The 14,808-nt window shown below is 44.8% G+C and overlaps 1 protein-coding gene across 3 annotated transcripts in view; it reads left to right on the top strand.

Moving 5' to 3' along the window:
* rnaseh2b (ribonuclease H2, subunit B) overlaps positions 1-14,808 on the top strand; it is a 61,365-nt gene that overhangs the window by 18,925 nt on the left and 27,632 nt on the right. For 2 of the 3 annotated variants that reach the window (XM_078231936.1, XM_078231933.1), the window contains exons 5-7: positions 1,557-1,674; positions 7,441-7,505; positions 9,785-9,890. In XM_078231936.1, the coding sequence (XP_078088062.1) occupies positions 1,557-1,674; positions 7,441-7,505; positions 9,785-9,890 (289 nt within the window). The remainder of the gene's footprint in view (positions 1-1,556; positions 1,675-7,440; positions 7,506-9,784; positions 9,891-14,808) is intronic. The other variant, XM_078231934.1, reaches the window with a different exon arrangement.

Raw genomic sequence — 14,808 nt, 5'->3', positions numbered from 1 at the left:
CATCAGCAAACTTGAAAATCGAGTTGGAGGAGATTTTAGCCACACAGTTCTAAATGTATAAGGAGTATAGTCAGGACGTTAGCAATAGTTCTGCAGTGGGGCACAGAATAAATCTCCCTTTGTTGAATAATGTGTGATACTTTTTATTTTCTGGTAACAATCCACTTCATTACTAACCTTCTCCTTTAATTTTGATCGTGCAGCTGAACTCAATCCCCCTGTTAATAAACGCTAACACACTATAGGCCTTCTTCACGGCTCTATCCACTTGAGTGGCAACCTTCAGAGATCTGTGGATATGAACCCCAAGATCTCTCTGTTCCTCCACATTCCTCAGAACCCTACCGTTGACCCTGTAATCCGCATTCAAATTTGTCCTACCAAAATGAATCACCTTGCACTTATCAGGGTTAAACTCCATCTGCCATTTTTCGGCCCAGCTCTGCATCCTATCAATGTCTCTTTGCAGCCTACAACAGCCCTCCACCTCATCCACTACTCCACCAATCTTGGTGTCATCTGCAAATTTACTGATCCACCCTTCAACCCCTTCCTCCAAGTCATTTATAAAAATCACAAATAACAGAGGACCCAGCACTGATCCCTGTGGTACACCGCTGGTAACTGGTCTCCAGTCTGAAAAATTTCCATCCACCACCACCCTCTGCCTTCGATCAGACAGCCAGTTACTTATCCAATCGGCCAACTTTCCCTCTATCCCACACATCCTTACTTTCTTCATGAGCCGACCATGGGGGACCTTATCAAACGCCTTACTAAAATCCATGTATATGACATCAACTGCTCCACCTTCATCGACACACTTAGTTACCTCCTCAAAAAATTCAATCAAATTTGTGAGGCAAGACTTACCCTTCACGAATCCATGTTGACTATCCCGGATTAAGCTGCATTTTACATCATGAAAAATCTAGCAATCTCACATCTGAATTGACCCAACCTCTGCAGTTCTTATTTTGGGCGGTGGCTGGTGTTTTCCCCTCTCATTCTGTGAAGAATGATCTAGTTCTCACAAGGTTATGTCCTCTTGTTCACCAGAGGAAATAGTGTCCCTCTTATCATATCTGTCAACCCTTTTTGGTTTTTTAAATCTCTTTATTAAATTATCCCATAATCTTCTCACCCCTTAAACTCCCACATTCTCGGGAATATTCAAGGATAAAGATATTAAAGGCATGGGGCAGGGGAAGGGCCCACTCCTGTTTCAATGTTTCTTTGATTAGAACAGCAAAACTTGAAATACATGCAGATCAATGGTAAAGAGGATATATAATTAATGTGTTCCTTCCCACAAGGTTCAATGGTACGTAGCTATGGAGCTTGGAAAAATAAGTCTGGGAAATCCCTAGGTTATTCCAGCGTCTGCTGTAAACTATGCCGAATTAAAATAATGCTGAAAACACTATCAGTGATGCCAAACAATATACACTTCCTTAACTGGTGGAAATTCAATGTCAGCAACGATTAATCTCAGGACAGAATTGTCGTTTGATACTTTTGTCACATATATCTTTTTCAAACTCCTTCCTTCCCAGCAGGGAAAGTTCCAGCCAGTGGATCAGGTTATAAAGGATGAAGATTTTCCCAGATGCAGCAGCTTACTGAATTGTACGAGGACTTTGCCGTCACTCCATCACCTCACTGATGAAAAAGGTACAGCCTTGGAACCTTGTGAATTCCTAATCTACTTTCTCTCTCTCTCTCGTACCTTGTGTAACTGTTATTTTATAGTGGGTGGTGTCAGCTTATTCCTGGCTCTGATGCAGTCATAGAGGTTTACAGCGTGGAATTGTCTATGCCGCACTTTTTTTTAACCCCTAAGCTAGTCCCAATTGCCCGCATTTGGCCCATATCCCTCTATACCCATCTTACCCATGTAACTGTCTAAATGCTTTTTAAAAGACAACATTGTACCCTCCTCTACTACTGTCTCTAGCAGTTTGTTCCAGACACTCACCGCTCTCTGTGTGGAAAGAATTACGCCTCTGGACCCTTTTGTATTTCTCCCCTCTCACCTTAAACCTATGCCCTCGAGTTTTAGACTCCCCTACCTTTGGGAAAAGGTATTGACCATCTAGCTGATCAATGCCCCTCATTATTTTATAGACCTCTATAAGATCACCCCTCAGCCTCCTGCACTCCAGAGAAAAAAGTCCCAGTCTATCCAGCCTCTCCTTATAACTCAAACTATCAAGTCCCGGTAGCATCCTAGTAAATCTTTTCTGCACTCTTTCTAGTTTAATAATATTATTTCTATAATAGGGTGACCAGAACTGTACGCAGTATTCCAAGTGTGGCCTCACCGATGTCTTGTACAACTTAAACAACACGTCCCAACTCCTGTTTTCAATGTTCTGACCGATGAAACCAAGCATGCTGAATGCCTTCTTCACCACTCTGTCCACCTGTGACTCCACTTTCAAGGAGCTATGAACCTGTACCCCTTGATCTCTTTGTTCTGTAACTCTCCCCAATGCCCTACCATTAACTGAGTAAGTCCTGCCCTGGTTCAATCTACCAAAATGCATCACCTCGCATTTATCTAAATTAAACTCCATTTGCCATTCATCAGCACTCTGGCCCAATTGACTTAAGATCCCGTTGTAATTGGAGATAACCTTCTTCACTGTCCACTATGCCACCAATCTTGGTGTCATCTGCAAACTTACTAACAATGCCTCCTATATTCTCATCCAAATCATTAATATAAATGACAAATGAACAGTGGACCCAGCACTGATCACTGAGGCACACGACTGGTCACAGGCCTCCAGTTTGAAAAACAATTCTCTACAACCACCCTCTGGCTTCTGTCATCAAGATGTGGAGATGCCGGCGTTGGACTGGGGTAAACACAGTAAGAAGTTTAACAACACCAGGTTAAAGTCCAACAGGTTTATTTGGTAGCAAAAGCCACACAAGCTTTCGGAGCTGCAAGCCCCTTCTTCAGGTGAGTGGGAATTCTGTTCACAAACAGAGCATATAAAGACACAAACTCAATTTACATGAATAATGGTTGGAATGCGAATACTTACAACTAATCAAGTCTTTAAGAAACAAAACAACGTGAGTGGAGAGAGCATCAAGACAGGCTAAAAAGATGTGTATTGTCTCCAGACAAGACAGCCAGTGAAACTCTGTGGGGGTTACAAATAGTGTGACATGAACCCAATATCCCGGTTGAGGCCGTCCTCGTGTGTGCGGAACTTGGCTATCAGTTTCTGCTCAGCGACTCTGCACCGTCGTGTGTCGCGAAGGCCGCCTTGGAGAACGCTTACCCGAATATCAGAGGCCGAATGCCCGTGACCGCTGAAGTGCTCCCCAACAGGAAGAGAACAGTCTTGCCTGGTGATTGTCGAGCGGTGTTCATTCATCCGTTGTCGCAGCGTCTGCATAGTTTCCTCAATGTACCATGCCTCGGGACATCCTTTCTTGCAGCGTATCAGGTAGACAACGTTGGCCGAGTTGCAAGAGTATGTACCGTGTACCTGGTGGATGGTGTTCTCACGTACACGGTACATACTCTTGCAACTCGGCCAACGTTGTCTACCTGATACGCTGCAAGAAAGGATGTCCCGAGGCATGGTACATTGGGGAAACTATGCAGACGCTGCGACAACGGATGAATGAACACCACTCGACAATCACCAGGCAAGACTGTTCTCTTCCTGTTGGGGAGCACTTCAGCGGTCACGGGCATTCGGCCTCTGATATTCGGGTAAGCGTTCTCCAAGGCGGCCTTCGCGACACATGACGGCGCAGAGTCGCTGAGCAGAAACTGATAGCCGAGTTCCGCACACACGAGGACGGCCTCAACCGGGATATTGGGTTCATGTCACACTATTTGTAACCCCCACAGAGTTTCACTGGCTGTCTTGTCTGGAGACAATACACATCTTTTTAGCCTGTCTTGATGCTCTCTCCACTCACGTTGTTTTGTTTCTTAAAGACTTGATTAGTTGTAAGTATTCGCATTCCAACCATTATTCATATAAATTGAGTTTGTGTCTTTATATGCTCTGTTTGTGAACAGAATTCCCACTCACCTGAAGAAGGGGCTTGCAGCTCCGAAAGCTTGTGTGGCTTTTGCTACCAAATAAACCTGTTGGACTTTAACCTGGTGTTGTTAAACTTCTTTCTGTCATCAAGCCAATTTTATATCCATTTAGATACCTCACCCTGGATCCCGTAAGACTTAACCTTATGCAACAACTACTATGCGGTACCTTGTCAAAGGCCTTGCTAAGTCCATGTAGACAACATCAACTGCACTGCCCTCATCTACCTTCTTGGCTACCCCTTCAAAAAACTCAATCAAATTTGTGAGACATGATTTTCCACTCTCAAAGCCATGCTGACTGTCCCTAATCAGTCCTTGCATCTCAAAATGCCTGTAGATCCTGTCTCTCAAAATACCTTCCAACAACTTACCCACCACAGATGTGAGGCTCACTGGCCTGTAGTTCCCAGGCTTTTCCCTCCAGCTCTTTTTAAACAAAGACACAACATTTGCCACCCTCCAATCTTCAGGCACCTCACTTGTAACTATCGATGTTACAAATATCTCTGCTAGGGGACCTGCAATTTCCTCCCTAGCCTCCCACAATGTCCTGGGATACATTTCATCAGGTCCCGGGGATTTATCTACCTTGATGCGCTTTAAGACTTCCAGCGCCTCCTTCTCTGTAATATGTACACTCCTCAAGACATCACTATTTATTTCCCCAAGTTCCCTAACATCCATTTGAATCCAGCACCCTTTGATCAAGGGTTGCAAGTCCCTTTGTCGGAATTGTAAATTTCTGAAGTCTTCAAAGAACAAAGAACAGTACAGCACAGGAAACAGGCCCTTCGGCCCTCCAAGCCTGTGCCGCTCCTTGGTCCAACTAGACCAATCGTTTGTATCCCTCCATTCCCAGGCTGCTCATGTGACTATCCAGGTAAGTCTTAAACGATGTCAGCGTGCCTGCCTCCACCACCCTACTTGGCAGCGCATTCCAGGCCCCCACCACCCTCTGTGTAAAAAACGTCCCTCTGATGTCTGAGTTATACTTCGCCCCTCTCAGCTTGAGCCCGTGACCCCTCGTGATCATCACCTCCGACCTGGGAAAAAGCTTCCCACTGTTCACCCTATCTATACCCTTCATAATCTTGTATACCTCTATTAGATCTCCCCTCATTCTCCGTCTTTCCAAGGAGAACAACCCCAGTCTACCCAATCTCTCCTCATAGCTAAGACCCTCCATACCAGGCAACATCCTGGTAAACCTTCTCTGCACTCTCTCCAATGCCTCCACGTCCTTCTGGTAGTGCGGCGACCAGAACTGGACGCAGTACTCCAAATGCGGCCTAACCAGCGTTCTATACAGCTGCATCATCAGACTCCAGCTTTTATACTCTATACCCCGTCCTATAAAGGCAAGCATACCATATGCCTTCTTCACCACCTTCTCCACCTGTGTTGCCACCTTCAAGGATTTGTGGACTTGCACACCTAGGTCCCTCTGTGTTTCTATACTCCTGATGACTCTGCCATTTATTGCATAACTCCTCCCTACATTATTTCTTCCAAAATGCATCACTTCGCATTTATCCGGATTAAATTCCATCTGCCACCTCTCCGCCCAATTTTCCAGCCTATCTATATCCTGCTGTATTGCCCGACAATGCTCTTCGCTATCCGCAATTCCAGCCACCTTTGTGTCATCCGCAAACTTGCTGATTACACCAGTTACACCTTCTTCCAAATCATTTATATATATCACAAATAGCAGAGGTCCCAGTACAGAGCCCTGCGGAACACCACTGGTCACAGACCTCCAGCCGGAAAAAGACCCTTCGACCACTACCCTCTGTCTCCTATGGCCAAGCCAGTTCTCCACCCATCGAGCCACTTCTCCTTGTATCCCATGAGCCTTAACCTTCTTAACCAACCTGCCATGTGGGACTTTGTCAAATGCCTTACTGAAATCCATATAGACGACATCCACGGCCCTTCCTTCATCAACCGTTTTTGTCACTTCCTCAAAAAACTCCACCAGATTTGTAAGGCACGACCTCCCTCTTACAAAACCATGCTGTCTGTCACTAATGAGATTGTCAGTGCCATCCAAATGTGGCCCCTCTCAGCATGCCTGGATTCAGGTCATGTATGATCATGCAGTTTGGGGGCGGGTGGTGTACATGTGATGCTGTACCAGACAGCCATATTTGAGGTGTCAGCCTGGCTCAGGTCACCTTTCACCTCTGATGTCAGAGACTTTAGCTGACCTTCCAGTGCATTACAGAGGGAGTGCTGCTCTGATGGAAGCACTGTCTTTCCGATGACATGTTAAACTGACGTCCTTTCTGGCCTTTTGAGTTGATGTATCCTATGGCACTACTTCGAAGAAGAGCAGGGGAGTTCTTCCTGGTGTTTTGGCCAATATTCCGCCCTCCACAAAGATCACTAAAACAGATTGGACATCTTTCTGCATGCAAATTGGCGACAGTTTTTCCTAAGCTACATCAGTAACTACACTTCAAAAGTAAGTGCAATAAAGCACTTTGAATTATTCCAATGTCATGAACAACACTACATAAATGCAAGTTGTTCCAATTGAGTTGGAAGCGTGGACAATGATTTGGAACCATTTTCTGAAGCCATCACTAAGTGGCTGTTTGACTCTGTCTGCACTTCCCACTGCCTCGGAAAAGCAGCCGGCATAATTAAGGACCCCACGCACCCCGGACATTCTCTCTTGCACCTTCTTCTGTCGGGGAAAAAGATACAAAAGTCTGAGATCACGTACCAACCGACTCAAAAACAGCTTCTTCCCTGCTGCTGTCAGACTTTTGAATGGATCTACCTCGCATTATGTTGATCTTTCTCTACACTGTAGCTATAACTGTCACACTACATTCTGCACTCTCTCATTTCCTTCTCTATGAATGGTATGCTTTGTATAGCGCACAAGAAACAATACTTTTCACTGTATGCTAATACATGTAACAATGATAAATCAAATCAGCTTCTTTATGTGAGGGGGAAGGAAAATCTGAATGCTGACCTCAAACAGCCACTCACCAGAGGAATTGGATTCTCTCTATCTGCTCTGCTTAAACTCTCCACTAAATTATCCTTTGACCCACTGACCCCATACAGCAATCTAACCCAGGGGAAAGATCCATCTGTCAATGGGCCCCCATTTTACCAAAAGCACAATGTGGGTGCTGAACACAGGCAGGTGCCTGGTGATGTTGAGCCCTGGACTGAGTGAAGCAAGCTTTACCCTGAACATGCTTGATTTTAGTCAGACCTCAAATTCCAGTATTATTTTCCCTTTCATATTTTCAAATGTCTTATATTGCTTATGACACTTGCTTACCCATTTTATTTATGGCCTTCTTCTCTTTATCCCCACCCCCCCCAACCCTCAGAAATTGGTAATCGGAAGTTTTATAAATACAATAAGGAGAAAACTCTGGTGTGGCTAAAGAAAAAGGTAATCTATTTAATTATAAATGTTATATTTTCTGTAACAATGGTCACATGCAGCACCTTTTGCAGACTTGACTTGAACCTTTCAACTTTGGGTGGGGGTGAAAAGTGATCAGGCCTCCCCCCCCTCCCCCATTAGTGCTTCAGCTGATTCTGCTTCCCATTGACTTCAGCAATGGCCATTTCACTTGTCTGCAACGTACAACATAACGGAACAGTTGCAGAACAGAAGGAGGTCATTCATCCCATTGTGTCCATGCCCGCTCTGTGCGAGAACAACTCAGCTGGTCCCACTCCCCAGCCCTTTTTCAATAACCCTGCAAATTGTCCCTTGTCGGATTCCCCTTAGAGAGCCACGATTGAATCTGCCTCCCCCTCATGCTCTGTCTGTGCATTCCTAACCATTCACTGCTGAGAAAAATATTTTCCTTCATGTTACAGGGTGGCACAGTGGTTAGCACTGCTGCCTCACAGCTCCAGGGACCTGGGTTCGATTCCCGGCTTGGGTCACTGTCCGTGTGGAGTTTGCATGTTCTCCCCATGTCTGCGTGGGTTACCTCCGGGTGCTCTGGTTTCCTCCCACAGTCCAAAGTTGTGTGGGTTAGGTGCATCGGCCATGCCAAATTTCCCCTTAGTGTCCCAGGATGCGTAGGTTAGAGGGATTAGTGGGGTAAAAATGTGGTATTATGGGGATAGGGTCTGGGTGGGATTGTGGTCGGTGCAGACTCGATGGGCCGAATGGCCTCCTTCTGCACTGTAGGGATTCTGTAATTCTGTACGTTTAATTCTTTTGCCATTCACCTCAAATCGGTATCTTCTGGTTTTCAACCCTTCTACCAATGGGAAGTTTTTATCTATGTAGTCTGTATAGACTGCTCATGACTTTAAACACATCTATCAAAAAACCTATCAACCTCTTCTAAGGAAAATAACCCCAGCTTCTCCAAATACCGCGTCATCTCTCACCACTGGCTAAATCTCATAAATCTTTTCTGCACCTGATTAGAACATAGTGCATTTAAGACTCAAGCTGGAGATTTAATCCAGGCTGGCACTCCAGTGCAGTGCTGAGGGAATGCTACACTGTTGGTGGAGCTCTCTTTCAGAAGAGGCATCCAGATGGGGCCTAAAAAAGAAATGAAATAATCTGGGATTTACCTGATTGCTGTTTGTGGGACCGTGTGAGAAGAATGGCTCCTCCATTTCATACCTAGCCCCAAATCTTAATGTTCACTCGGAGAGATAGTACCAACCTGACGGGCCAAATGGCCCCTTCTGCACCGTAACAATTCTGTGAAACAATTCAACAAGAACGACACTTCAGAAGTACTTCATTGGTTGTAAAACACTTTAAAACCTCCCCAGGTTTATTTATTATTGTCACAAGTAAACTTACATTAACACTGCAATGAAGTTACTGTGAAAATCCCTCAGTCGCCACACTCCGGCGAATTGTTTCACAGGATTGCAGAAGGGGCCATTTGGCCCGTCAGGTTGGTACTGTCTCTCCGAGTGAACATTAAGATTTGGGGCTAGGTAAGAAATGGAGGAGCCACTCTTCTCACACGGTCCCACAAACAGCAATCAGGTAAATCCCAGGTGATTTCATTTCTTTTTCAGGCCCCATCTGGATGCCTCTTCTGAAAGAGAGCTCCACCAACAGTGTAGCATTCCCTCAGTACTGCACCGGAGTGCCAGCCTGGATTAAATCCCCGGCGCCTGTTCGGGTACACTGAGGGAGAATTTAGCATGGCCAATGCACCTAACCAGTGCATCTTTTGGACCGTGGGAAGAAACCGGAGCACCCGGAGGAAACCCACGCTGACACGGGAAAAACGTGCAGACTCCGCACAGACTGTGACCCAAGCTGGGAATCGAACCCGGGTCCCCGGCGCTGTGAGGCAGCAGTGCTAACCACTGTGCCACCATGCTGCCCCACAGTGGCACAGTATAACATAGGGTTAGAATTGATGGCAAATGTCTAATGGAGCTCCCAAGTTAATCCAAAACTGGGCTTTGGGTTTCATTTCAGTGAGACCTGCTGATGTCCGTCACACATCCAGAAGCAGCTCTATAGCGGAGCCACAATCCACATTGTGAGGTAGCAGTGCTGACCACTGTGCCACCCCAGGTAATGACTGATGTGATAGTTGAGGCAGTGATTAGAGTGTTTACACCGTTTCATTGAGTATTTACACCCACTTGACCGCTGGGTTATCACACTCTCTGCTTTGTGGAGCAACAAGGTGTTTCTTGATTGGCTGTGTCTCTTGCTTCGACTAGGTTGAGCAGACTGTGAAATCACTGAAGAACAGCAATCTCTCTGTAGGTGGAGGTGTGCAGTCCAGTATGCTGATTAGAAATAAACCAGCTACACAAGTAACTGAAGGTTAGTGGCCATTCCTCAACTATTGATTCATATGCAGGTTGCTTTCTTAGGCTGAAATAAGAATCATAGAATCCCTACAGTGCAGAAAGGAGATCATTCGGCCCATCGAATCTGCACCGGCCACAATCCCACCCAGACCCTATTCCCATAACCCCACATATTTACCCCGCTAATTCCCCTGACACTAGGGACAATTTAGCATGGCCAATGCACCTAACCAGCACATCTTTGGACTGTGGGAGGAAACCCACGGGGAGAATGTGCAAACTCCACACAGACAGTGACCCGAGGCCGGAATTGAACCTGGGTCCCTGGGGCTGTGAAGCAGCAGTGTTAACCACTGTGCCACCGTGCTGCCCTCATAAGGTATAAGACATTGCAATAACCAATTTGGCATCCAACTAATTGTACTTTCTGATCAGTAAATGAAATGAGTAATAGGCACCATTGTTGGACATGCGATCTGAATATTTGTATTCCCGTGACGTATGCATGTGAATGTTAATCTTTTTATTGTGCTGCTTCACGTTCTTGCTCATTGCTTCATGGTTAGCTGCTAAAATGGTGTGGAACACGGTTGAAAATGCTGGACTTCAGCAGCAGCATGATATAGGGAGGAGGACTGTCATCATGGTCAGCTCAGCCCAATTCGAAGAACTAAGCCAAGATGGCAGCAGTGGGTGAAAGGCAGGACTGTGGGATGGCGGTTACAGCAGATCAGTCATGATCTTGTTGGAGTGGCAGAGCAGACTCAAGAGGCTGAGTGACCTACTGCTCCTTCTTTATATGTTTGTATGGATGGAGAATATGGGTGGCGTGGATGGACAGCAGGGCCAGATCGCTTTGTGGGTGGGTGGGTGTTGTGGGGAGCGAGCATCAACATTCTCAGCAATGGGTCTGAACTCTGCGACCGCTGGACAGAAAGCTAGTAGCTGCTCAGAGAGGCGTCTGATAAAGTCATGGCAGAATTCCACACTTTGGTGAAAGGGAGATTGCATGATGGTTATGTTTGTTACGTAAGTTTGCAGTCAAAGTACATTTATCTGCAATGTGTGCAAGGCATTGTAACATGTGTGCAACATGTGTGTAACGTGTGCAAGGCATACTAACTTAAGTGCATGTGGCTAAAATAGCTGTGACTATTAAGAATGCTGTATAAAGGGTCATACTGAAGCTTCTTTGCTGGCATGGAAAGCTGACAGATGTGGATGAAAGAGAGGGAGATAATGCAATAGACCCACTCTGCTGACCTTTGCTGACCCACAGCTTAATACCAAGGTCTAGACTTTTAAGAGTTACCTCAGTGGCTGTAGTTTAGCGCTGAGTATAAAGGGTGGATTCAAGCTCTACTCCATTGTCCAGGCTGGCACTCGCGTGTAGTACAGAGGGAATACTGCATTGTTTGAGGAGAGAGGCATTCCCTTTCTTTTTAGATGTTAAACCATGGTCCCATATACTTGCTTGGGAGAATGTGAATGATCATTCACAATTTCTCCAGTGTCCCAGCCGCTGGTTGTCGCTTGACAAGCATTATTATAACAGACTCAGTTAATGGTAGGGTGTTGGGGAGAGTTATGGAACAAAGAGATCTAGGAGTACAGGTTCATAGCTCCTTGAAAGTGGAGCCACAGGTGGACAGAGTGGTGAAGAAGGCTTTCAGCATGCTTGGTTTCATTGGTCAGAACATTGAATACAGGAGTTGGGACTCTTGTTGAAGTTGTACAAGACATTAGTAAGACCACACTTGGAATACTGTGTATAGTTCTGGTCACCCTATTACAGAAAGGATATTATTAAACTAGAAAGCATGCAGGAAAGATTTACTGGCTGTTACCGGGACTTGATGGTTTGAGTTATAAAGAGAGGCTGGATTGACTGGGACTTTTTTCCCTGGAGCGCAGGAGACTTGAGGGTGATCTTATAGAGGTCTATAAAATAATGAAGGGCATAGATCAGCGAGATAGTCAACATATTTTTCCAAAGATAGGGGAGTCAAAAACTAGAGGGCATAGGTTTAAGGTGAGAGGGGAGAGATACAAAAGGGTCCCGAGGGGCAGTTTTTCCACACAGAGGGTGATGAGTGTCTGGAACAATCTGCCAGAAGTAGTTGTAGAGGCAGGTACTTTTAAAAAGCGTTTAGACAGTTACATGGGTAAGATGGGTATAGAGGGATATGTGCCAAATGCGGACAACATGGACAAGTTGGGCCAAAGGGCCCGTTTCCATGCTGTAAACCTCTATGACTCTACGATTGCCTGGTCATTTCTCTCACTGTTATGCACTGGGACATTGCCGTGTGCAAATTGGATGCCTACAACATGACAATAACCACACTTTTGAAGAAAATTGTCAAAAGTGAGATGAGAGCCCCGAGATGCAAAGGTTGCCCATTTGTAGCTGATTATCAAAGTAAAATGTGAGAGATATTTAATAAATTCCTTGCATTGGTCTTTAGTAAAGAGAAGTATATTCAACAGTGGTTGAAATTATGATGAGAGATATCATGATGCATTTTTAGGTAAGTGGTTAGGGTAAAGAAAGCTGTAGAGCTCAAGCCCAAAGGGATATTTCTTCAGATCCAAAGGAATATGAGGGGTGATATAACAGAGGCTTTATATCTTGTACTTCATGGCTATATACCAGGAGACTGAAGAGTGGCAAAGATAGTACCCATTTTAGAAAGGGAGACAGCACTGATTCTGAGTAATTGCAGACCAGTTACTTTAACATCAGTGCTAGGGAACGCTTTAGAGACTTTAGAATTTTGTAAGGAGATAACAAACATGGTGGTTGAGGGAAATGGAGTGGATGTGGTTTACTTAACGGCCAGGTTGGTTGAGAGCTGACAGCAATGGAGTGAATTCATTCTGCCCCTTAGTTACCACTGAGCGACAGACAGGAATTTGGTAATAGTCATGTCTGTATGATGTGTATACTTTAGGAAAGTCTTTGAGGTACTGTGGTGAACCATCGTTGGTTCCCACTAGATAGTACTGAGCCAGGGTCTGGCCAGTACTACAAGTATGTATATATGTTGCTGTTGGGTTAGGGATGGGTTGTTCTACTTCTTGCTGTTGGGGTTAGGGTGGGGTTGTTACACCTTTGTATTGTAGTGTTGTGGTACATCCCAGTCGGGCTCCGCCTCCTGGGAGAGGTATAAAGGTCCCTGCTCTGGCTGGGACCCCTCAGTCTGGGATCGTGTATATAATTGGTAGCTACCTTGTTACAGCAAATAAAAGCCTTTATTTCCTGAGCATCAAGCCTCGTGTATGATAACGCGCATCAGGTACCAGGCAAGAAATTATTGGAGAAGATTGAGCATTGTTGCATTAGAAACAGGACAGCACTCCGGAATAAAACTTGGTTCGAAGCATTAGAAGAGTAGGAGTCCAGAATGGTTTGAAAGTGGTTGCAAATAGGTAGAATTGATGAGATGGTGAAATAGGCTGAGAAATAGCAGGTGGAATTCAATGTCAGCAAGTGTGCAGTGAGGCGTTTCAGTAAAACAAAATTAAAAGCACTAGTTGTACACTGAACTGCTGGCTGAGTGCTGGAGGAGAGCAGAAGGATTTGGGGGCACAGGTTGACGGGACACTAAAGGCAGCACCTCAAGTAATGACATTAAAAATACAAATGGAATTCCAACTTTTATCATGAGGCATAGAATATAAAAGCCAAGCAGTAACAGTGAGCTTTTACAAAATTTTATCAAGACGTCAGTTACAGTACGGTGCAGTATTGAGCTCCACACTAGAGGAAAGATATCAAGAGGGCACAGGGCAGATTTACAAAGGTGCCCCTTGGCCTGATGAAATGCAAAATAATAGTGAAAAATGAGGCTTTTAGTAAAATGCAGAATATTGAAAGGAGGGATACAAGTGTTTAAAAATTGAAAGGAAGGGGCAGAGTAGATAGAAGCGTACAGTTACCAGAAGTTGAGGGACCATGGGATGTATGATCATATGCACAATAGTGGGGAAATGCCTTTGAACATGGTTGTAGAATTCACTCAGAGATTTAGTGGTTGATGTAAAAATGTCAATATCCAATATCAAATTATGATAAAGGAAACATAGCGGGCAAATGTGATTCACCTCACCTATAGTGTAAATGCTGACTGGTTGTACTGCATGGTCTGTTTCTCTAATTCGTGACTGTAAAATGCTTTGGGGTGTCCTGGGGTGGTGAAAGATTCAATGTAAATTCAAAGTGGTCCCTTCTTTAAAGGAGCTGAAATAAAAAAGGGAATAACACCTTCAAAAGCCCATCTGTTTCTCATGCTTCCTTGCACTTGGGCTGCATCTGTTCTCATCGAGCCAAATTTAATTTATAGTGCCCGAGCCAGCCCTGTGCTTTGCACAGTAAAACTTTCAGTTTCCCTTTACATCAGGCGAGGGGATCTGTCTGCCTTGGGACACTAAGCAGTGCAAGTAATCAATTATGTTCTGAATACAATGGGATGAAAAATTACTTTGTACTGCACATTTTGCCCATACACCCTCTTTGTAAATGCACGGGTCTCTAGATAAGTCGAGAGCCCACCAGCTCTCTGTATGTCAATGTCAAATGTCTACATTCAAACTCAAATGAAGCCTTTGAATGTGCTGTAGCAATCTGCATGAATTCAAATATGTTTTATTTATCCACTTTGACCATGCTTGATTTTCTATATGAGAAGAACCTTATCTGATGATTGCACTAAAATGAGGGGCTAGGTTGTGTTGATAGCAAGTTAGAATGACTAGTTGTCTTGTTGTATGGATATTGATTGGGTGGTTCAAACCTTCATTTGAGTTTGAAAGTAGGCATGGATGCAGACATTTTTTAAAAACTGGAAGACTCAAGTTATCCGCTGACTGAGGCACAGACGTCAGGAATGCAAAAGTCAGGATCTTGTCAAGAGACCAACAGGAGTGAT

Source organism: Mustelus asterias, chromosome 17 (assembly GCF_964213995.1).
Source record: "Mustelus asterias chromosome 17, sMusAst1.hap1.1, whole genome shotgun sequence".
NCBI lineage: Eukaryota > Metazoa > Chordata > Chondrichthyes > Carcharhiniformes > Triakidae > Mustelus > Mustelus asterias.
Note: the sequence above shows the minus strand (reverse complement) of the source record. Positions and strands in the feature narration are given on the sequence as shown.